At 37.3% G+C, this 22,367-nt stretch overlaps 2 protein-coding genes and 1 non-coding gene across 5 annotated transcripts; 1 reads left to right on the forward strand and 2 right to left on the reverse strand.

Annotated features, from left to right (window-relative positions):
- Positions 1-4,675: 4,675 nt before the first annotated feature.
- Positions 4,676-13,168, reverse strand: GEK1 (D-aminoacyl-tRNA deacylase). The gene is made up of 9 exons (XM_022054859.2): positions 12,925-13,168; positions 12,657-12,837; positions 12,361-12,503; positions 12,086-12,149; positions 11,915-11,967; positions 11,159-11,214; positions 10,636-10,710; positions 10,191-10,370; positions 4,676-4,979 (listed from the first exon to the last, which is right to left on the reverse strand). Exons 1-9 carry the CDS (start codon positions 13,027-13,029, stop codon positions 4,892-4,894), a joined length of 945 nt encoding a protein of 314 aa, XP_021910551.1. The 5' UTR covers positions 13,030-13,168; the 3' UTR covers positions 4,676-4,891.
- Positions 13,169-13,248: 80 nt separating this feature from the next.
- Positions 13,249-13,321, reverse strand: TRNAV-UAC (transfer RNA valine (anticodon UAC)). The gene has a single exon. It is a non-coding gene; the product is annotated as a tRNA-Val (tRNA).
- A 22-nt stretch (positions 13,322-13,343) lies between these two features.
- On the forward strand, positions 13,344-20,671 carry LOC110824240 (Translin family protein). Of its 3 annotated transcripts, XR_015816924.1 has the most exons (9): positions 13,356-13,499; positions 13,586-13,695; positions 14,808-14,887; positions 15,192-15,333; positions 15,419-15,568; positions 16,243-16,444; positions 19,717-19,818; positions 19,923-20,073; positions 20,182-20,671. XR_015816924.1 is itself a non-coding variant. In XM_088213141.1 (8 exons), exons 1-7 carry the CDS (start codon positions 13,430-13,432, stop codon positions 19,815-19,817), a joined length of 849 nt encoding a protein of 282 aa, XP_088069267.1. In that variant the 5' UTR covers positions 13,344-13,429; the 3' UTR covers position 19,818; positions 20,182-20,671. The 3 variants fall into 3 exon arrangements, 2 of the variants coding, with proteins under 2 accessions (XP_088069267.1, XP_021910509.2); XM_088213141.1 differs by lacking the exon at positions 19,923-20,073 and having other exon boundaries at positions 13,344-13,499; positions 13,592-13,695; XM_022054817.2 differs by lacking the exon at positions 19,923-20,073 and having other exon boundaries at positions 13,357-13,499.
- Positions 20,672-22,367: the final 1,696 nt, after the last annotated feature.

The following is a 22,367-nucleotide window of genomic DNA, read 5'->3' on the forward strand; positions in this document are numbered from 1 at the left end:
TCCCCATAGCCTGAGGAGGGGCCTGGACGGCAGGTCTGGGCCTCTTACTGGGTTGGACAGGCATGGTAGGCGCTGGCCTGCGGAGCGGGGCTGAGGGTCGGGAACTTCCCGCTAGCTGAGGGCGGGTGTCGAAGCTCCTTTCTATGATCTGCGCCTTTGCCAGAACTGCCGAATATGTCTCGAGCTCCATCACCAATAAGTGTTGTCTGATTGCCGGGCGGAGACCCCACTGGAATTTCCTGGCCTTTCGGCCCTCGTCTAACAATGTCTCCGGGGCATGTCGGCCCAGCTCCAGGAACTTGCGGGCATACTCCGACACTGTCATATTACCCTGGACCAATTGAGCAAATTCCATTTCCTTTAAATGTTGGATGTGTTTAGGGAGATACTCCGCATGGAAGGCCGCTAGGAACTGCTCCCAAGTAACTGGTACAGGCAGGGTGGCCCGCTTGAGCTCCCACCAGCGTACTGCTTCCCCTACCAGCATGTAGGAGGCAATGGCAGCCCTCTGCTCAGGAACTACTCCCAAGGTCTCAAAAGCTCTCTCAGTCTCTGCCAGCCAGTATTGGGCCTCTTCAAAAGAGGATCCCCCTGAAAAAGTAGAAGGGTTCAGTCTTTTGTACCTCTCTATGAAGCCGGGGTCGATCAATGAGGGAGCGGGGTCCCGAGGTAGAGGGACTGGGGCCGGCTGAGGGTGAACTGGGGGACCCTGTGGTGGTGCCTGCTGGTACTGTGGCTGTGGTACCGGATCGTACCGCGGTTGTGGTGCCGGGTGGTATCGTGGAGGAACAGGCTCCTGCCGGGGTGGCTCGGGATCAGCCTGCTGTAGCGGGGGCTCAACCTGCGCTAGCGGAGGAGGTCCCGGTAACTCCCTTCTCTCCTCTTGTCTTCGCTGGGCAGCTGCGAGAGCCTCCACCATCTCGAATAGTCTATCTAAATCCTCCCGAATTGAATTATCTGGGGCCGCTCGGTTTAGTGGGGGTCTTCCTCTCCTCATTCCTGTGTACCTGCATTCACAAGGAATGATTGAGTAACAATATATCGGTGAGTATTTCTCTAAGGCACATTAGTGCAAGGGATGGGTCCGAGGAAATGCGGCTCTGATACCAACTGTAACAACCCCGGAAATTCATAATGGAATTTACATTATAAATATCCAATGCGGAAGCGAAGTCAAAATTTGAATAACATCCCTTACACTGAAACCAAAACGTGCTCACAAAATATAGAAAATTAAACTACCTAAAGGAGAAACTTGAAAGTAAAAACTACGAATGTAACTATGGAGTCTTTAGGCGTCCCCTTCGTCGTCCGCCTGCGGAACCGGCTCGGGAACGATGTCCTCTTGATCTGAAATGATTAAATAAGGAATGAGCTACACTAGCCCAGTAAAGACATCACGATATCTCACCGTCACGGAGGTAAAGGTGGGTAGAAAACACGAAAAGACCAATGGAGCATAATTTACAACAAATCCTTTTATCGATAATAAAACCTTTACCATTCACTTACCCGGTGAAATTCATAAGACAATATACGAAAACAATAACATCATTATCATCACGAAAACATATATATGAACTGTATAACATAATACCTATCACATTTTTCGTAATTCAATCGTTAACAACATATTTTCCTAATTCACCAGCCCACTAGTATCTATGGGGATCCATAGGGGTCCCGCTACCCGTTAATCCTTAACACTTGAAATCATATTCCAGGGCCGTCCCCATACCCCGTCCGGTATGGGCGCCAAACCATAGACCTCATTACCCCGTCCGGTATGAGGGTGAAACGGACCGTCCCCATACCCCGTCCGGTATGGCCGCCAAACACATAAGATCTCCATACCCCGTCCGGTATGGGAGACCACAATCCCGGCAGGGTTCCCTACGGACCCGGTCCGTCCACCATCTCGCAGGATATCTAGTCAGGCTGACCACATTATAAAATTCCCATTTACATAATCTTTCATTCTCCTTTTCCCTCAGTCAGCATTATTAATCACATACAAACAAGCAAAACGATCATTTATGCCAAACAGACAACATACAGCATCAATATCCCGGTCATTCAATCCATAATCAATAAAACAGTAAAATATGCACACGAAACTATAAAATGAAAACATCGAACCTCATGCTGCATTTAAAACTGTAAAATAGGCCAAATAACAGTTAACCGACAAACACACTAGACTCGGGCTCCATTAGCGACCTTAAGCAATTTCACACATTCGTTGATTCATGAAATACCGTTTTATCGTTTATTGAACTTTAAAACCGTGATAGGAAATAGGGTGAGGGGTCCTTACTCGTTTCGGAGTCCGAACACGGCTTCACAGTGCGCTTGCAGGCTGTCCCTAATTTTCCCTGAATTTTCCTCGGGGAACTGAAACGCATTACTGGTACCTGCACATGTTCCAAAAATAAATCCCAAATTAGGCTCAGGGCTCCTTTTTGGCCAATATCGCAATTCCAGCACGGCGGCTCCCCCGTGCTCCGGTGGCGGCGATTCGCCTCGGGTTAGCCGTTTTCGGCCATTTCCGGCCGAATTCGGCCACACTTGCATCGTTTCCTGTGATAAGACAACCCTAGGGCCCTCGAGGAGCCAAAAAAATTACGAAAAACTGAAGTTTACCGGCGGCGGTGCTCTCGGGTGCGACGGCTCTCCGGTGAGGTTCGTGCTTTGGTGATTTGGCTCCGATCAATTGTGCAATGAAGGTTGGGTCTCGGTGATGATAAGCTGCAATGTATATGATTGCCGCTCGGAAATTAAGGACAACAGAGAGAGAGCTTCTTCTGTGACAGAGATGGCCTGAGTTGCTTGGAGTCGCGCTGAAGAAAATACAGAGATGGGTGATATTTGTGTTTATGTCAATAAATAGAGGCCAGTAATTGGTTCTGCGAGTAGAAGGAAAATAAAGAATGAGAAGAACAATTTGAGGGGATTTTTCTTAGTATTTTGCGAAGAGTCCATGGAGAAGATGAGCTCTCTCTCTCTTCTCGGCCTCCTCTCTCTCTCTATGCCCCTTTGGCCTCAAGGATTCCTCCTTTCTCTGTTTTTGAGTTTCGTTCTTTATAGTGGAGCGAAGCTGTTTAGATCAGCATCCCCGCACTGAAGATTCTCCAAAAATCACGAAAACCCATCTCTTCCCGCTCGCGACGTGCACGTCCTTCCTTCCTTCTTCTTCTCCCATTTTCTACGCCACTACGCTGCTTATAGTGGAGCGAAACTGTTTAGATCAGCATCCTCACACTGAAGATTCTCCAATAATCACGAAAACCCATCTCTTCCCGCTCGCGACGTGCACGTCTTTGCTTCCTTCTTCTTCTTCCGTTCTCTGCGCCACCACACTCTTTTTTTTTTGGCTGGATAAATAATTAATGAGGAAATTACAAAAATGCCCATGTTCTGGGCGTTACACTCGCAGTTATTGGAATTTTAATTTACGAATTATAACTTTTGTTTAAAGTAAAATTAACATATATTAAAAAAAATTATTTTGCACTGAAAAATTAAAATAAGTTAAATACATAGTGTATATATAGTTGCTTATTATTATTAGTCAAGGAGTCAAGCTGTAACCAACTCACTCACCTAAAAAGAAAGTCGTACAAAAACCAAAAGTGTTTATCATAAAATAGCATGTAAAAGATTTACCCAAATATAAAAAGACAAGTCAAAGATATACACGAAGGGAATGTGTAAGATATACAATATCTTAATTATTTTTTAAATGTAATAATCTGGCTTAATCTAATAATTATCATTATTGTTTTTATATTAAAGAATTAATTTCGTCAACATAAATTTTTCATATATTATGATTTATAAAAAAATTACATTTATTTATTTTATTTTATATTAAATTTATTTGTAACATGTAAAACTCAAATTAGAGTCTTTCAAATAGACAAATAGAACAAATTATACGTAAAACTTTACTTAAATTAATGTAACACTAATACTAACAATATTATTATTATTATTATTTAAATATATTTTTAATTTAAAAAATAAAAATAAAAAGACAAAATAAACAAAGAGAATAATAGATTAAGAAACACAGAGGATTTGGTATTATTTTTAAAATTTAAATTATACGTTGTCATTTATTATTATTATTTTTTGTTTTCACAACATTGTTATAAACTTTTAATAATATAAAAATATTTTGTATAATTTTGACAATTGGACGACACCCATCTACTAATTTATAGGGACATGGTCGGCCAATGTGGGGGGGAATTGCAGAAGTACTACTCGTGTGTTTATTATATACCCACATCACATCATGCCTCTACCTCCTTTTTTTTAAAAAAAAAAATTTGAATTTACTAATTATGAAGAGGTTTTGTAGTAAAACAACTATATCACAATTCATATTCTCATAACATAACACAATTTATCAGCAGAGTGTGGTAAAGGTGTTAATTCATATTTAGTTTTCATGGTCAATGAACTTCGCCCTTATGGGTCATGGAGGATCAATTCTGTCTGCAACTCTCAAAACTCGATGTGGGGGAACCATCTCAGACAGTTACAGTATGATACTGAACTCATTCTCGTCTCCCACTAACATAATCAACTACAACAACAGCATATGACTGTGTACCAACTATTTAAGCAACTTCCATAATCATCCTTCTGGACAGTAGCCACCAAAAACTCAAAAAACTCAAAATTGATTGACCTCTTAAGAGCAGTAATGATCATCTGAAACGGTAAGCAGAATCTCCTTTCTACTTGATTAATCATTTATCCATCCTAATCATGTATTCATCTTTCTTACATACTTGATAATGTTACTATATGCATATACCATTTAATGTAATATCTCTGAATCCTGCGGTAAAAATTGAACCATCCATTAGCATCACCAGTATCACTTGAAGTCATTTGGCTTGCCAATCTTAATGTTATGCTCCTCTAAAAACCCCGTAATTGCATTTTTCTGCCAACTCTTGAAACTTCTGCAACCAGTTCACGTACATTAGTAAGAAATCACTGACATTTTGAAATCAGGAACAGAATATGATAGTGTAGTAATAACTAAATATCCACTTAGATAATAATTTCTTTTATTGTGCCAGATACAGAACAAATATCCTCTTCACTGTGCCATAGACTCTTTATTTGTAACTAAAGATAAGTCTCTCAAAATATTCTATAATCAGCATAAATTGTTAAATTATTAAGAATCAGTTAAAATTTATTCTTATCAGCTTGAATTTGAATTTTAAATTTTAAATTTTGAATTTAATTGCAATCGGATAGGGTAGAATTTGAATTCAATTGCAAGTCTATCACTTGCACGAAGAAATGGAATTTATGGTTGTAAACTGGCTTATTTAAGCCATGCAAATACAAATAAAAAGTGCAGACCCTTTCCTCCATTGCCTTTTTCAAAAAACATCTAACCACGAAATAGAGGCGTTTGCAGGGTTGCACTTTGTTTCGGTGCCCTCTCTCTCTCTTACTTTCTCTCTCTACAAAAATTACGTAAATTGCTTTTGCATATAGCAATTTCCTACGTCAACATACTACATGGTATCAGAGCCACTTGTCTTGAGAGATCTATAAAAAGAATACAACTTATCCACCAATCCAAAAAATCCCAAAATCCGTTACGAAAATGACAACCTGTTCTAGTTCATCTGCACCTCCACACTTCAATGACGAAAATTACCATGTTTGGGCACTGAAAATGGAGATTCATTTGCAATCTTTGAATCTCTGGGATGTGGTTCCCGACGACACTGAGCCACCTCCATTGCGGGACACTACGTCCCTAACTCAGATCAAAAGGCATGAAGAGGAACTTATGAAGAAATCTCGTGCACTTGCTTGCATTCACTCAGCTATCTCAGACACGGTTTTCAGTAAGATCATGCCTTACAAAACTCCCAAGTTGGCTTGGGACAAAATCATAGAAGAATTTGAAGGTGGTACCAGAAGCAAGAGAACGAAGTTGCTGAAACTAAAAGTAGAGTTTGTGATGTTACGGATGAGAGAAGATGAGACGGTGAGATAATGATGTTATGAACAAAATAAGGCTGCTGGGAGAGAACTTTCCTGACTCACGGGTGGTAGAACAGATTCTAATCAGTTTACCAGCTCGGTTTGAGTCCAAAATCTCTATGTTGGAGGAGCTGAATGATACCGATACCATCACTGCAGCCGAGCTTATCAATAAGCTGGAGTCGCAGGAGCAGCGAGCCAACATAATAGAAAATAATTACACAGAATGAGCCTTGTTCATAAAAGCCAAAGCAGGAATTGAGAACAAAGGAAAGCAAACTGGAGAGAAGAGCTCAACTGAGAAGTAACATGGAAACCAAAACCGTGGTAAGCAATCAAAATTTTTTTCTCGTAAAATTTGCACCTTGATGAACCATCTAGAAAAGGATTGTTGGTACAAGCACAAGAAGGCAATTCAATGCCATTTCTGTAAAAAGCTTGGCTATAAGGAAAGAAACTGTAGGTTGAAGCAGAAGCATAGTGAAGGCCAACCTAAAGGAGAACCTCAGCAAGCAAACATCACCGAAGCAACTGGTGAAGCTTCAACAAATTTGTATGTGACCTCAAATGAAGTCATAGATGAAGATGACACAAAATGGATCGTTGACAGTGGGTGTACATCCCACATGTGCAAGAACGAGTCCATGTTTACCTACCTAAACAAAGCTCTGAAAGACAAAGTGAGGCTGAGAAATGGCAAGTTTGAGAATGCAGAAGGTAAGGGCAATGTCTCTGTAAATACCCACCTAGGTACACGGTATATTACAAATGTGCTTTTTGTACCTACATTAAAGCAAAATTTGTTAAGTGTGAATCAGATGATAAATAATGGGTATAAGGTTCTTTTTTAGAGCAAATATTGCAGAATTTATGATCCTGATGGGAAGTAGATCGAGATAACACCAAAGATTAATCAGAATTACCTGTTGTGCATGAAGAAGCCAGCATAAATGGCCTGTTATGCTAATGCAAATGAGGGAGAAATTTGGCACAGAAGGTTTAGACCTTATCATATGTCCGGTTTGAAGAAGTTGCAAATTTAGAACCTGAGTCTCAATCTCCCTACACTTGATGAAACCAATACTGTCTGCAGTGTATGTCAAATAAGCAAGATGCACAGAACAACATTCCCTGCGCAAGCTAACACACGGGCAACAGAAAAGCTTCAACTTGTTCACTCTGATATCTGTGGGCCAATGAGCCAAGATTCCTTGAATGGGAGCAGTTATTTCTCCCTTTTTATTGATAATCAGACCCGGATGGCCTGGGTCTACTTTCTCAAAAACAAAGCTGAAGTATCTGGTAAGTTTAAAAAGTTCAAATCGATTGCAGAAAAGAAAAGTAGGTGTTTACTTAAAATGCTAAGAACTGATAATGCCCTTGAGTATAATTCACAGGAATTCATAAATTTTTGTAGCTCTCAAGGGATCAAAAGGCAACTAGCTGCCCCCTACTCACCACAGCAAAATGGTGTTGTAGAAACGAAGAAAAGAACTGTGGTGGAAATGGGAAGATGTCTGATGAATGACAAACAGTTGCCCAAGTAGTTCTGGGCTGAAGCAGTAAACACATCTGTTTACTTGCTTAATCAGCTGCCCACTCAAGCCCTGGAGAAGATCACGCCATTTGAAGCTTGGCATGGCAAGAAGCCCGAGACTACTCTCACCAGGATCTTTGGCTCTGTTTGTTACAGTCTAGTTCCTGAAGAAAGAAGAAGAAAGTTAGATGACAAGGGAGAACCTAGAATTTTTCTAGGCTATAGTACAGAGACAAAGGAGTACCGAGTGTATATGCTGAGCTCCAGAAAACTTATGATTAGGAGAGATGTTGTGATAGATGAAGGCTCACACTGGAATTGGACAGAAGAAAAAATAGAACGTGATGAGGTAGGGAAACTAGTGACAGGAGGAGATGAATTTGTACCTACTCCATTTCTCTTTGAGTTAGAAAATGATGAGGAAGTTGGAAATGATGGAAGTGCTTATGAAATTAGGATGAGAAGTCTCTCTGAGATATACAAATCATGCAATTTTGCCTTCAAAGAACCTACAACCTATCAAGAGGCAGCCACATATTCCTCTTGGAAGGATGCTATGATGGAGAAAATTGCTATGATCACAAAGAACAAAATATGGACTTTGATCCCTAAGCTTGAGGGCAAGAAGATAATTGGTGTCAAGTGGATTTACAGACTCAAGTTGAACCCCGATGGCCCTTTAAATCGACACAAAGCTAGGCTGGTGGTGAAGAGATATGTCCAGACTGCGGGAATTGACCTTGGGGACACCTTCGCTCCAGTTGCAAGACACGAAACCATCAGAATGATCCTGACAGTAGCAGCGCATTCCCAATGGCATGTTATGCACCTGGAAGTCAAGTCTGCCTTCCTAAACGGTGACCTCAAAGAAGAGATCTATGTTGATCAACCGGAAGGATTTACAGTTGAGGGAAAAGAGGACCACGTTTATCTACTACATAAGGCTTTGTATGGCCTTAAGCAAGCTCCACAAGCTTGGTACCAGAAGCTGGACGAATACCTACTATGTTGTGGATTTGAAAAGAGTAAGGCAAAAGCAATGCTATATGCAAAACATGATGAAAATAGCAGGAGGCTGATCACTGCCATTTATGTGGATGATATACTGGTGACAGGAAACGATCGATGCAAAATGGAAGAATTCAAAGGACAACTTGAGAAGATGTTTGAGATGTCCAACCTAGGTGAAGTAACATACTTCCTGGGAATGGAAATAAAGTAAGCTTAGAATGAGATTTTTCTGTCACAAGCAAAGTATACATGTGAAATCCTTAAAAGGTTTAATTTGATGGAGTGTAAAGCTGTATCTACTCTATTAATTCCAAACTTGAAATTAACTAAAGATGAAACAGGTGATAATGTGGACGAGGGAAGGTACAGGAGCTTAATTGGGAACTTGCTGTATCTCACAATTTCAAAGCCGGATATGTTATTTGCTGTGAGTTTGCCGTCATGGTTTATGTCATCTCCAAAATAATCTCACATGGCAATGGCAAAGCATGTATTGAAGTATCTAAAGAGTACCCAAAATTATGGAATTTTATATAAGGCAAAGGGAGAAGGAAGGCTGCTCGGGTATACTGATAGCAACTGGGCAGGGAGTCTCGATGATGCACGCAGCACTTCTGGCTATCTATTTTCGTTTGGCTCTGGTACTTTCTCCTGGGTATGTAAAAAGCAAGAAGTGGTTGCACAATCTATAGCTGAAGCTGAGTATATTGCTGCTGCAGGTGCTACAAATTAGGCGGTATGGCTGAGGAAAGTAATGCAGGATTTGAAGCTTGATGCGTCTCAGCCAACCGAAATTCAGGTGGATAATAAGTCGGCCATAGCAATCGCTAAGAACCCAGTGATGCATGGTCGAACCAAGCACATTAATGTAAAGTTCCATGCAATTAGAGATGCTGAAAAGAGTGGTGAAATCAAGCTTACTCATTGCTCATCTGATGAGCAACTTGCGGATATTCTGACAAAGCTGCTTGGAAAAGGAAAATTCAAAAATATGAAAGAGAAGTTAGGAATTGTATAGACTGATTCTTAAGGAAGAGTGCTAAATTATTAAGAATCAGTTAAAATTTATTCTTATCAGCTTGAATTTGAATTTTAAATTTCAGTTTTGAATTTAATTGTAATCGGATAGGGTAGAATTTGAATTTAATTGCAAGCCTATCACTTGCACGAAAAAATGAAATTTATGGTTGTAAACTGGCTTATTTAAGCCATGCAAATATAAATGAAAAATGCAAACCTTTTCCTCCATTGCCTTCTTCAAAAAACATCTAAGCACGAAACAAAGGCATTTGCAAGGTTGTACTATGTTTCGGTGCCCTCTCTCTCTCTTACTTTCTCTCTCTACAAAAGCCGAGTAAATAGCTTTTGCATATAGTAATTTTCTACGTCAACATACTACATAAATCATCTATGTTCGTACCTCTGAAAGAAATTGGGAAAGCAATGAAGGGAAAATAGAAGAGATCCAAAATTAACAAGTACTTTTCTTTATTACCAAATCCTCCAAAATTATTCAGAGAAAAAAATAGATTTTATTTTTTATTTTTTTACTAGATAAGTTTGATTAAAGATGAAATTTTAAGTTTCATTTAGAATTTCTTCTTTATAAACGTACTTATGATCAAGATGTGCCAAAATCTCCCCTCCTGGGAAAGCTACTCTAGTAGCCTCATATGCAGCCAGAATTGATTGTCTCCAAGCACCGCCAATATGTTTTCCAGTTGACTGGTTTGGTTCTTCCATTGGCAAGGAGTATCCAGAAAGTAGGTGGCCTACCCAAAGATCATCATATTTCCTGTAATCAACAGAGAAAGAAGAGGTTCAATTGAGCTATGAAGAAAATCTCTGTAATCAAAGCGCCCCATGATTCCATGAACTTATTATACTCAGTTATTATTTATTAACAAAACTAAAAGGAAAATATTAACATTTAACAAATGGTTAGATGTTACTAAAAGATTTAACAAACAAATTGCAGTACCACTTGACTAAAGTCATACATTCTGGAACTCTACAGTTGATAACTAAGGTAAAAGGAGACTTATGGATGGATAACTCACACAACGATATCCATGTGCCGAGGAGCATAATGTCCACCACCAATGCCAAGAAGGACTTTTTTCTTGTCATTCTCACTTGCATATAAATAAATAAATAAATAATCAGGTTATGCTAATACTCTAATGTGTATAATCATGGAAAAAGAATTAGTGTTATCCAGAGTAAAAGAATAAAACAATTAGTCATAGAACTAATTAACATGGGAATTTACTGAACTTCTGAAAAGTACAAGCATGAAATGATTAACAGGAAAAGCAGTCAGAAAAGAGAAGATACTTGCATGACAATGAAACTTAGCGACTATGTGCTTATACATGAAATAGAATTAAAAAAAAAAAACAAATGAGAAAATCACGAACAAAGAAAGCAGTGATTATTATCAATAGTTATCAGAAGGCAGGTCTACTCGAAGAAAGAAATAAAGGTATAAAACTAGCAATACTAAGACAAACATCAAGGGCAAGCATCAGCATTGCTCAAGGAACAGCTAATGACAAGTGTTTTCAGTTATATTGACAGTACCTGCTCCAGTTTCCCACAGCAGCACCTCCTCCAAGCCCAAGTCCTTCCCAAACCAACTGCAAGCATAAACACCAAAGAGTTAGCATGGAGCAGGTTATAATAATGAGTAGTTTTGAGAAACCTGCATTTTATACTGACATGCTGTCTACTGAACATATCGAAATACAAGTTAAGAATGAGTGTCAAGTAACATGGTAACATTTAAGTTGAAATTATGATACATCATATGGAGTGGAGAAATATTTAAGCATGTTTACTTCGTAGATTGAGAATGTCTTACAGACTGACTCATATGTGTATCCCTTTCCTTGGGAGCAGATCCTCACTAGTTAGGAATAAACTTATTTACTTCGCATATGAAGATTCACAGGTACTCAAAATAATTGCATCTGGTTCAATTAGTAACCGAAATCTTCTTCAAGACCTGGACATAACTATTATTCAACTAGGTCATATTTTGCTATTTCAAATACCTTCCACAAACATCACCGATCAATTATGTGTCTTGTCCATTCATTTTCACATGCCAAAGCATTTGAAGAAAAAGAATCATATGGACCTTGACCAATTCACATTAAATCATATTTGGACTATCAAATAAAACTTTAACAGATATATGTATGTTAAATTGACATGCAAACATGGAATGCAACAAATTAATGAAGGCCAAAGAAGAATTATAGTGAGTAACACTCAGGACATGCAGATTACTTAAGGTTGGAGTTGTAAACTAAAGGCAATAAATATCCACTTAACTTGAGCCATGATTTGAGCAGCATCCTGCCTCTTCCAGTACTCTTCTGTACTTCCTGTATCAGGTAAAAGAGACCGACCAAACATGAATTACAGGTCTCAATTGCTCACCACGAAAATATAATCGTAATGTAGGGACGAGGATCAAAGGGAAGTCAAGCTGCAGAAACATACCAATCTCCAAAAACATAGTCGGCCTACTAGTAACCGGTCCATGATGAGTACCCTCCAAAGTAACCTATATCAAATTAAACAGACCACCAAAGAGATATTATCTTTCTATACTATTTTAGACATTAGAGGAAACCCAATATCATAATTCTCAAAAAACGGATTTCTTTGTATCTATCAAAATGCTACGTATTAACGTCTATAGTGGCATATGATTTCAAAAGATTGTATAGCAGAGGCAAGTCAATAAAAAATTAAAAACTAAAATTTAAACGTGCCTCAAACTCAGGAATCATATCTCGAGACGCAGCCATTTCCTTTAATAGCCGAAGCCAAGGCCCCATCCTCGGATCCGGGGGTGCCGCCCATCCTGGCCTCCCTCCTTGGGGTGGCACATCGCCTTCTCGTAAATGAGGAACTCCTGCATTATATTTATACCAAAGTACGGAAATAATTCCATTAAAAATTAAGCACGCAAAAACCAAAAAATTATTAAAACAAGAACACATTGTATGAAGTGTAAACTATAGTTCACAACTGAATTGAAAGAAAAATTAGGAAGTAAAGTGAGTACCAATTGGATGAACAGTGAGAGCAGGTCGATTAGAAACAGCAGTGTGCTTGCTGAAGAAGATGACTTCTTCCACGGCCTCGTTTGTGGCTTCCTCCCACCGCTCGTCGAGATCGTCCTCTTCCACGATACTCTTATCGTGTTGCAATAATCTCACTTGCTGGTTCGCGAAGCTCCTTATATCCTGTTAAACCCATATAACCAAAACCAGATTAATCACAAATTAGGATGATGGAGAATGTGAGTTCTGGAAATGGAGATGTAAGGTGACCTGAAGCAGAGTGGGACCAGGTTGCCAGCCGGGCATGGAAAGGAGCTCGGTTGCCGGGTTGATTGAGGCTGGATCGTTGGTTGTGGACACGATTAGCGTCACCATTTTTAACTTTCTTTGACAATTTATGTATCTTTCAGTAGTTAATTTTCGCGTTGCTTGCAGAATTTTGAACTTTCGCCGTGAGATAATAGGAGAGAGGCGCCAACTGTTTCAGTGGGTTCCCCTGGTTTTTGACTCTTTATTTCCTGTATTGTACTACATGCGTGAACAAGTTTGCCTGGCTAGGAAAAAAAAAAACCAAAACGAGAACACTGGAAGAAATGATGCTGCCCAGGATCGAACTGGGGACCTTTAGTGTGTAAGACTAACGTGATAACCACTACACCACAGCATCATTGTGTTAGCTTCGTAACACAAATTATAAAAAGCTGTTAAAAACCTGAATCATCACCCAGTAAAATAACAATGTGAAGAGAGGAGACCTAGCGGTAAAATTAAAGGGATGTTGAATTCCTCGGCATTCCGAGTTTCTTTGCTTATGGCTTCTCAGCACAAGTTTCGCATCCATGAAGGTTTATTTCCAGCAGCCTTAGCTGTTTACTCTGCGTTTTTCACTTTAGTTTTGTTAAATACACTTTTCTTCTTTGACGATAAACAGTTGCAGATACGACGCTGCAGAAAATCGCAGTGAAAAGAGCAAGGACAATGAGCACGGACTCCTCCATCAAAGACCATTTTTCCATATACGTGGACTACCTTAATCAGCTTGTAATTCTTCACTCTTCTCCTTTTTCCTCCATTTTCTTTTTCTGTTTCTCATTTTCTATCAAAAATTCGAATTTGTATATCTTTTGTGATTATTCGTATATTTAATTATGAGTTTGCTGACACTAAATTCGTTCTTGTGTATTATTCATGGTTACGTACTCGTGTGTGTATAGGAGCGTTTTGGTTGGCTAAGAAGAATAATTGGATTGTCTTTTGTGTATCAGGATTTTACATCATGTTCGGAACAAATCTGAACTTCATGCAAAGAAAATATGAAATTCATTTGTAAATTCAAAATTTTCAGTAAAAATTATTCCAAATGAAGACAGTCTGGATATGAATTTTAACTTTATTGGAGTAATACCTTGCAAATTCTATTATGTTTGATGAACTTTATAAATTAAGGGGAAAAAATTGATGTCTTTTGCACTGTTGCAAGTTAATGCTGTATTTCAAATATAAGGATTCGATAGCAAATGAGTTCATTCTTCAATTCATTTGCCAAAGAATGAAATTTCAAAGTTAATTGTTTCAAAGATTTTACTTAGACGGAAATAGTACTTGAACTCAAGTCATCAGCATTAGCTCCACTGAGAAAGTGTCATGCTATCTGAATTATATTTTCTTTGTTTTCTTAAAAAATTGGAAATGTAGGATTTTTATTATTTTTGGAAATAATTTTTGGGGGAGACCTTGATATTTAAGGGTATATATGAATTGTTATGTACCTGAGTTCCCTTGCTGAGGTTAATGTACCTGATACTTTCAGCTGTAAGCTGATATTGCATTGCATAGGTTTGTCATGTTTGTTACATTCTGGGACATCCATTTAGATGCATTATTTTCTATTGATGACTGCACTAAGTCCCTAATTGGAGAATTATGTTGATTCATTTTATTGATTTGATGGACCCAGTAGGTTTCCATGTGAGCTATGTGGATTGTGAGCCTGTGAATATTTTGCTGAAGCTGGATATTGTTCATTAGTTCTAGAGTGCACATTTTCTATAATCTATCCATATGCTAAAAAGCACCTTGCATCATATTGTTTTACATCAATTTAATCTATTATGATTGCCCTGATTAAATTTCTGACTTTTGTATGCTTCTAGAATGAAAAACGGGAGAGAGTGGTAAAAGCAAGTCGTGATATCACCATTAACAGTAAAAAAGTCATATTTCAGGTGCACAGGTAACAAATTCATTTGATTAGCTTCGTTTTATGGTGCATGGATAGTTTCTATCGTCTTTCACGGAAACTACTTGTTCATTTTCTTTTCTTGGCTATTGATGCACCAAATCAAATTTAGCAGTTTCTAGATTAGAAAAGCAACATCTTGTTTTAATTGTTAATTTTTTAAGATACTTTTTTTCTCCTTCAAAAAAGTTGCTAGTCATCTAGATTAATATAATGTCAGTTGTCCTTACTAAGAACTTTACATTCTGTGTGGCTGGTGTTGCTGATTGTTTGCTTTATGTCTTAATTCTTATGGTAGACTCAGTAAAACCAACAGAGAGGAAGTTCTTGATAAGGCAGAAAAGGATTTAGCAGTAGTGAGAGATCGATATGTTTCTCAACTGGCAAAAGAACTACAAGGGACCGATTTTTGGAAGCTGAGACGAGCATACTCTCCTGGGGTGGAATTTTGTTCTCTAAGGTCTCCTTTTTCTACAAGGCTATAATCTAAAGCTAATTTCCTTGTTCTCCATTCTGGTTTTGTAGGTGCAAGAATACATTGAGGCTGCAACATTTTACGAATTCTGCAGAACTGGGACCCTTTTGAAACTTGATGAGATAAATGCTACATTATTACCACTCAGCAATCCATCAATTGAACCATTGCAAATCAATGTTCTTGACTATATCTTGGGAGTAATTATCCTGCTTTCACACTAATTTGATCAATATTCATTCGTACATTAAAGTGGAGACAGGAGGAAAAGCATTTCCTCCAAATGTTAGAAGGGAATGACAGTTAGAAAAATGATTCATGTGTGAAGTAGTAAAGACCAATGCTTTGAGGCCATGTTAAAATGCTAATGCCATAGAATAAGAATAGGAACACAAATGCAAATGAATTTTGAAGGAAGAAGAATTGTGTTCTAGTTCAATATGATTCCTCTCAAAAAGTAGGGATAGAATCTATTTCCAATAAATTGAAAATAAGGCTGGAATTGGTTCAGTTCTGAACCAAATATGAAAGAAGTATGATCAAGTTTTACATATAAATAATATTTTTATAATTAGGGTCCGGGAATAGAAGATGATAGAATGAGAATTAGACCAAACAGAGCAATAACTCCTATGCAGGTATTGTAAACATCTCACAATAGTTCGGGTACTATACTTTGATCCTTCCTGCTCCCCTCCCCCTTTCCTTTTTTCCTTAATTCTGGCGTCTGAATAGCAGATATCGAAGGCCAGCAATGAAGATCATTGGCACATGTATGCGCATGAACTAACTGTGCTAAAAAAATACATTTCTAAAATTATTATACACCAGATAGTGTTTTTTATTTGTGTTTAATGGTCAATGTTTCTGTCAGGTTGCAGACTTAACAGGAGAGTTGATGCGGTTGGCAATAGGCCGAATATCAGATGGAGAACTTGAATATGCTCAGAAGATCTGTCATTTTGTTCGTGATATTTACAGGGAGCTGACCCTTATTGTCCCACGCATGGATGATAGTTATGATATGAAAACAAAAATGGACACAATGCTCCAAAGTGTGGTCAAAATAGAGAATGGTATGCTGCTTTTGTTTTCTTGCCTTGAGCATTGTGTACGATCTTCATATCTTGCATATTTGCTTGTGTCTGTTTTTGCATCTATTTTATTTTTTTAAGCTTTAGAAAACTTGCCAAAAGACTGCAGCATTTAAACTAATATATTTATCACTTGAGCCATTCGGTGCTATACTGTTCTTCATCTTGTTTATGGAAGCACGTGAATGAATGGATTCAAGTGTCTTTTTTGTCCCCTTTTTATCACATTTATCATCTTATTTCTCATTACCAAGAATATGGTCCATGTCTTCTTGCTGAACCTAGTTGTTTTGTTCAATTTTTTCCTTAATAATGGTCCCAACTGCTTTGATGTAAAAATGTGTGTACTCAATTTGAAAAACCAAGCTCTTAAAGTTAAAGTTGAAGTTGGAAAAAATTAGTAATTGGATGTCAAATAAGAAGATTGTACAGTAACACAATAAGGGAGGGGAGGGGTACCATCAGAAAGCATATCATCCATAGACTATTTTATTCTATCATTTTCTAGTAACAAATTTATTTCAATTTTTAGTGTTTTTTATGTCTTTCAGTCCCCACATTTGCGCCACAAAACAAAAGGCTAGATTTTATTGTTTTGTCTACTACAATTTTTATGGTACTTGTTTGGAATGGTTGATGTATTTATTGAATATCATAACCCTATATATATAAGTTTTAGGATTAACAAAAAAAATTAATTACATTGAGTATAATTTATCTTTATAGAATTTAACCCAATTTACGATTTCCATAACACTTCCCCTCAAGTTGGAGAATAGATGTTATTCATCATCGATTTGCCAATAAGAGTTCGCAATGCTGTATTGCTCAAGTATTTAATCAGCATATCTGCTAATTGTGAATTGGTAGACATGTATTGAGTACATATTAGGCTACTAATAAGTTTTTCATTAATAAAGATAGACATTGATATGTTTGATTTGGCTATGTTGTACCGAATTGTGTACAATGCTTTTAGGTGACTTATCACAGTATAGGTGCATGAGGTTTTCCCACTTGATTCTGCATTTGATCTAGTAAATATATTTTATTTTTTACTTATCTAGATAACTTAGCTTACCCCCAAGGAAGTTAGAGTCTCATGTGGTAGATCTTCTGTCCACAAGAGATTCTACATAATCTGGATCCATATAGGCTTTTAGAAGCAATAATATTACTCTTTCTAAACATAATTCTTTTCCCAAGTAACCTTTTTAGGTAATGCAATACTCTGTAAATTACTTAGAAATGTACTTTTTTCAAGCTGTATATGAACTAAATTATAACACTCACTCTAAAAGCGACGTCTTGTCTAGTGTGGGATAAGTATATCAATTTTTCAATTAATCTCTAGTACATTCCCTTGTCTACTAGCGTATTTTTTTCTATTATTCCTAATTTATGATTGGGATCAGTAAGGGGGTTCATTATCTTTCTTCAAGGAGTCTAGGGGCTAACACAAAAGGATCTGCTTTCACCTCTACTCTTCATCATTGTGATGTAAGCGTTGAATAAGTTGTTAAGAGCGAGGGAGTTGGAGCTATTTAGGGGCGGGGGGCAGGGGGCGGGGGGGGAAGGTTGGGGGGAACATATGGAGGAGGTAACAATATCTTTAATTGCCGATGACACTTAAGTTTTCTGTGAACCGGATGAGAAGGTGATGCTCAATCTCATATGCGTTTTGTTTTGTTGTGTTTTAATTTTATTGTAGATATACTCTTAGATTTGTAAATCTTTTGTACATGGGCGTCCTTTGGTACCTACACTCAATATATTTTTTACCTTTTATCTCAAAAAAAATATTAACTTGACCAAATCGGAGTTGGTGAGACTAGGTGACAGGAAAGATGACATTGGATTTCCAAGTATGTTGTGTTGTAAAATGATGGAATTACTTATTAAATATCTGGAGTTACCTTTAGAGGCCAATTACAAATATGTGAGGACATGGGATCCGGAGATTTAAAAAGTTTGAAAGAAGGTTAGCCTCTTGGAAAAAAAAAATCTTTATCCAAGGGTGGAAGGCTAACACTTATTAAGAGCATGTTGGCTAATCAACCTATTTACTACATGTCTCTTTTGACAATCCTTGTTAAAGTAGCAAATAAATTGGAGTCTATTTAGTCCAGGTTCTTTTGGGACGCTTCCAAGTACAGTAGGAAGTACCATTTAGTGGAGCAGGAGAAGATCAAAAACCTATGTTGCAGGGGGTATGGGGTTGAGATTCTTTGTGGAGATGAGTTTGGCTTTGCAAGTGAAATAACTATGGAGATTCATGAAGGAGAACAACACTTAATGGTGGAGAGTGATTAAATCTAAATTTGGGACTCTAGATAGAGGATAGTTTTCAAGAGTGACAGCAAGACCACGAGGGGTATGGATGTGGAGGAAAATCAACATAGGTAGGCAAAGATTCCATGAATGCATTAGTTGGAGAGTAGAAAGGGGGATCAGTATTATGTTCAGGATGGACCCTTGGGTTGGAGATGGAATACTCAGAGATCAGTTCCTTAAGATTTATGCTATAGTACGATTAAAAATATCACAGTTGAGGAGGCATGCAGAGTTATTGGTGGAAATAGGAAATGGAATGTGAATGTGATAAGAAACCTTAATGACTGAGAGGTTAATCAATATGAGGCGCTCCTAATTTACTTTCACTCGTCAATCTAAACGAAAACAATGATCAATCATTATGGAAACTTAAGGGGAATGGAGATTTCACAGTTAAGTCCTACTATAATCACTTGGTAAGAAATGTAGCCACTGGACCCAGATTTGTGTTCAAGCAGATACGGAAGGTGAATGCTCATCTCAGATTACCTTTTTTGCATAGGAGGGGACGAGAGTGTATATTGACTATTGATAAACTAATAAGAAGAAATATTATGGTGAATGGCTGTTATCTATACAAGAGAGAAGCGAAATCTTGTAATCATATTTTACAGTGATGCCCTACTGTGTACAAATTATGAACTATGGCTTATGGGTTACTAGGGATTAGCTGGGTTATAGTTGGTTTGGCTAGAAAATGGTTGATGTGTTTTTTATTAAATATCACAGTTTTATATATATAAAATTTTCAGAATAGAAAAATAAATAGAGAGATTAATTATAATTTATTACATAGCATGTATATTACCTTTATACTTTTTACGTTAATTCATACTTTTCATTTACAGTACCAAATGCTATCCATATCTTAAATTTTAATTGATTTCTTATCGGAGTTTTTTTTTTTTTCCGTTTGGTAGCTTGCTTCAGCGTTCATGTGAGAGGATCAGAGTATATTCCGCTGCTTGGATCTGATGATCCAAATCCCTTCCTATTAGGGGTGCCTGATGTTGAATTATGAGGTAAGTCTGCTTCTGTGTCTTTTCTTTTAATCCTCTTCCCTATGATAGTTTCAAGCATACATGTATATTGCTTTCTCTTACACTCATTAATGAAAAAAGTTCAGGGAAAAGTTCTTTTCTTTTTTCTTAATTTGGATCATGGAGTGGTCTGAGGAGGATTGTGTCAATCTATTCACTGAAAATTTTGAAAGATACAGTAAAGAGAACATTAATTTGCAATGGCTCATCAAGAACATTTGCACTGGGTTGTAAGCGGTAATAATTTAACACTTATTTCATCAAGTTTAAAAAAAGTCCTAGTTTTGGGTGCTAATAATTTAGCATTTATCTCATCAAGTTTCACAAAAGGGCTCGGTTTTGCAGAATTCGGAAGTGCAGCCTCACTTATTCTTCCACCTGCAAGACCAGAAAAGAAAAGGCGTAGATCACAGCCTCCTAGGAAAAGGAACCGTAGAGAACACGATTCCACTCCAGGAGAATATGCTCGAATCAGTACTTCTTTCACCAGTTGGAAAACATATTGATCTCTGACTACTGCTAAATCCTTGTCTGCTGGCTTGGCTTATCAAGAACTTCCTCTGTTGGTTTTACTGAGTCTACCCGAAGAGTATTCATATTCTCACAACTCTCACATAGCTCCAATTAGAGATTCAGTGCAGTCATTCAGTAGAAAGAATGCATATAATGGATGTTCTAGAATGTAACCAAAATTATTGAAAAAACACTAGGTTTAAACGTGCGGCTAAGTGAGAAAATGCAGCCTACTTTCCCATGCATATGAATGTTTGACTGAACAATAAAGAAACATGTAGCATTTTAATTTCCATTTACTAAAATTTTTAATTGCTGACTATCCGAATGCTATTTATTTCAACTGATTTAATAAAATTAGATACACATCACAATCAAATAATTTAAACATAAAACACTTCCTCTATTCTTGCCTGCCTTACGCCAAACAAATAAATTTTAATGTTATCATCAATAGAAAATCTGTATATTGACATTTATATCATACATTTTCTCATTGGAAAATATTGCATGTTCTAATTGAAAAAGAATTTACTGTAAACATATTTATTTACATATATGTATGCATCTATACATATGTCTACCTGTTAAATATGTACATACTTTAGCTCGCTTTACATGCAAGGCTTCTTTATTTATTTTTATTATTATTAATCAATTGATTGATATTTTCTTATTAGTTTAAGGATATTAATCATAAAAATAAATTTCTAAAACTTCATATAAACGAAAAGCAAGTTGCGAGACATATTTCTCCTCCGAAGGCATTGAGCTTTTCTCAAGTGGCAAACCCCGAACGAATTTGCAAGCTCAGTGAAGCTGCAGATGGTGACATGGTCAATTTGGTAGGTTGGTCGGTCATCATACTCGCCCCATTTAGTTATAATCTCTATTAGGATAATATATATAAAAAAATCTTTATACTTTTAAAAAATGTGAATTGTCATTTTTTGATTCAATTATAATTTAAGTTTTTGGCATGACTAGGAACTCATAGTATCCGTACTCGATTCGAAAAACTGTTTTTGGAATGTTTTCTACCTTGATCTTTACCTGATGATAACTCGAATACAGATCTATTTTGGAGAAGATCTGGGCACCCTACAACTGATCAAAAAGGTCATCGATCCTAGAGATTAGGTATTTGTTTTTTATCGTGACCATGTTCAGTCCCTTATAGTCAATACATAATCTTAACATCCCATCCACATTCCTTTCAAATATGACTCCAGCACCCCAAGGGAACACACTATGTCGAATGAATCTACTATCCTGCAGTTATTGATCTGTTTTTTTAGCTTTTCCATCTCAACACGGCTCATGCAGTAAGGGACAAACAAGATAGACTGGGTGTCTGGCTGAAGATCTATGGTGAATTCAACTTCTTTATCTACTGGCAGTCCGGGTAGGTCATCTGAAAACACATCCGAGAAGTTTTCAGACTACTAGAATCTCTTGAATATAAATTTATTTCTTAGGTTTGCCTAGTTAGATAAAACAGTCGAGTTAAAGCACTTAGTAATAGAAAAATTGCCATGAGGGAATAATGTTTAAAGAATTTTATTAATTTGTAAATAACTTTTCATTAGAAGGGTTGAATACAGGTTTTTTGTGAAAACAACCAACGATTGCGTGATACGCCACTAGCTAATTCATTCATAGGATTACATTAAAGTCCTCCGTGTCAATCTCTATTAGGTCCAAACTCAATTTTCTATTTGTTATATTTATAATACATGCTCTGTATATAAGTTCCCCTAGTAGTGTTCTATTCCCAAAAGTAGACACAAACAACACAGAATCAAGTTTTTCATGTAATATATTTGAGTTTAGTGTAAAAGCATATAAGACAAACGAACGTGAGACACTAGTATAAATTAAAATATGTGTAAGATGATAATAGATAATGTGCGTACTCTGTATCACGTCTAGATTGGCTTCTACATCTTATTGAGTAAGGTTGTAAGTTCTGCCCTGAATAGGAGGTTTGACCTGGTTCTGATTCCTCGGGCACTCTC

The sequence above is a fragment of the Carica papaya genome, chromosome 2 (genome assembly GCF_054855325.1).
Source record: "Carica papaya isolate Zhongbai chromosome 2, ASM5485532v1, whole genome shotgun sequence".
Classification (NCBI taxonomy): Eukaryota; Viridiplantae; Streptophyta; class Magnoliopsida; order Brassicales; family Caricaceae; genus Carica; species Carica papaya.

Excerpts from the sequence above, each read along its gene's own strand:
- GEK1 (XM_022054859.2), bottom strand. The coding sequence starts at position 13,029 with ATGGTGACGCTAATCGTGTCCACAACCAACGATCCAGCCTCAATCAAC. Across the intron at positions 10,711-11,158 it reads GCTGTGGGAAACTGGAGCAG|TGAGAATGACAAGAAAAAAG; the intron begins GTACTGTCAATA and ends TTTATATGCAAG. Across the intron at positions 4,980-10,190 it reads TTGGCACATCTTGATCATAA|AAGTTTCAAGAGTTGGCAGA; the intron begins GTACGTTTATAA and ends AACTGGTTGCAG.
- LOC110824240 (XM_022054817.2), top strand. The coding sequence starts at position 13,430 with ATGTTGAATTCCTCGGCATTCCGAGTTTCTTTGCTTATGGCTTCTCAG. Across the intron at positions 13,696-14,807 it reads TGGACTACCTTAATCAGCTT|AATGAAAAACGGGAGAGAGT; the intron begins GTAATTCTTCAC and ends GTATGCTTCTAG. Across the intron at positions 16,445-19,716 it reads TGTGGTCAAAATAGAGAATG|CTTGCTTCAGCGTTCATGTG; the intron begins GTATGCTGCTTT and ends TCCGTTTGGTAG.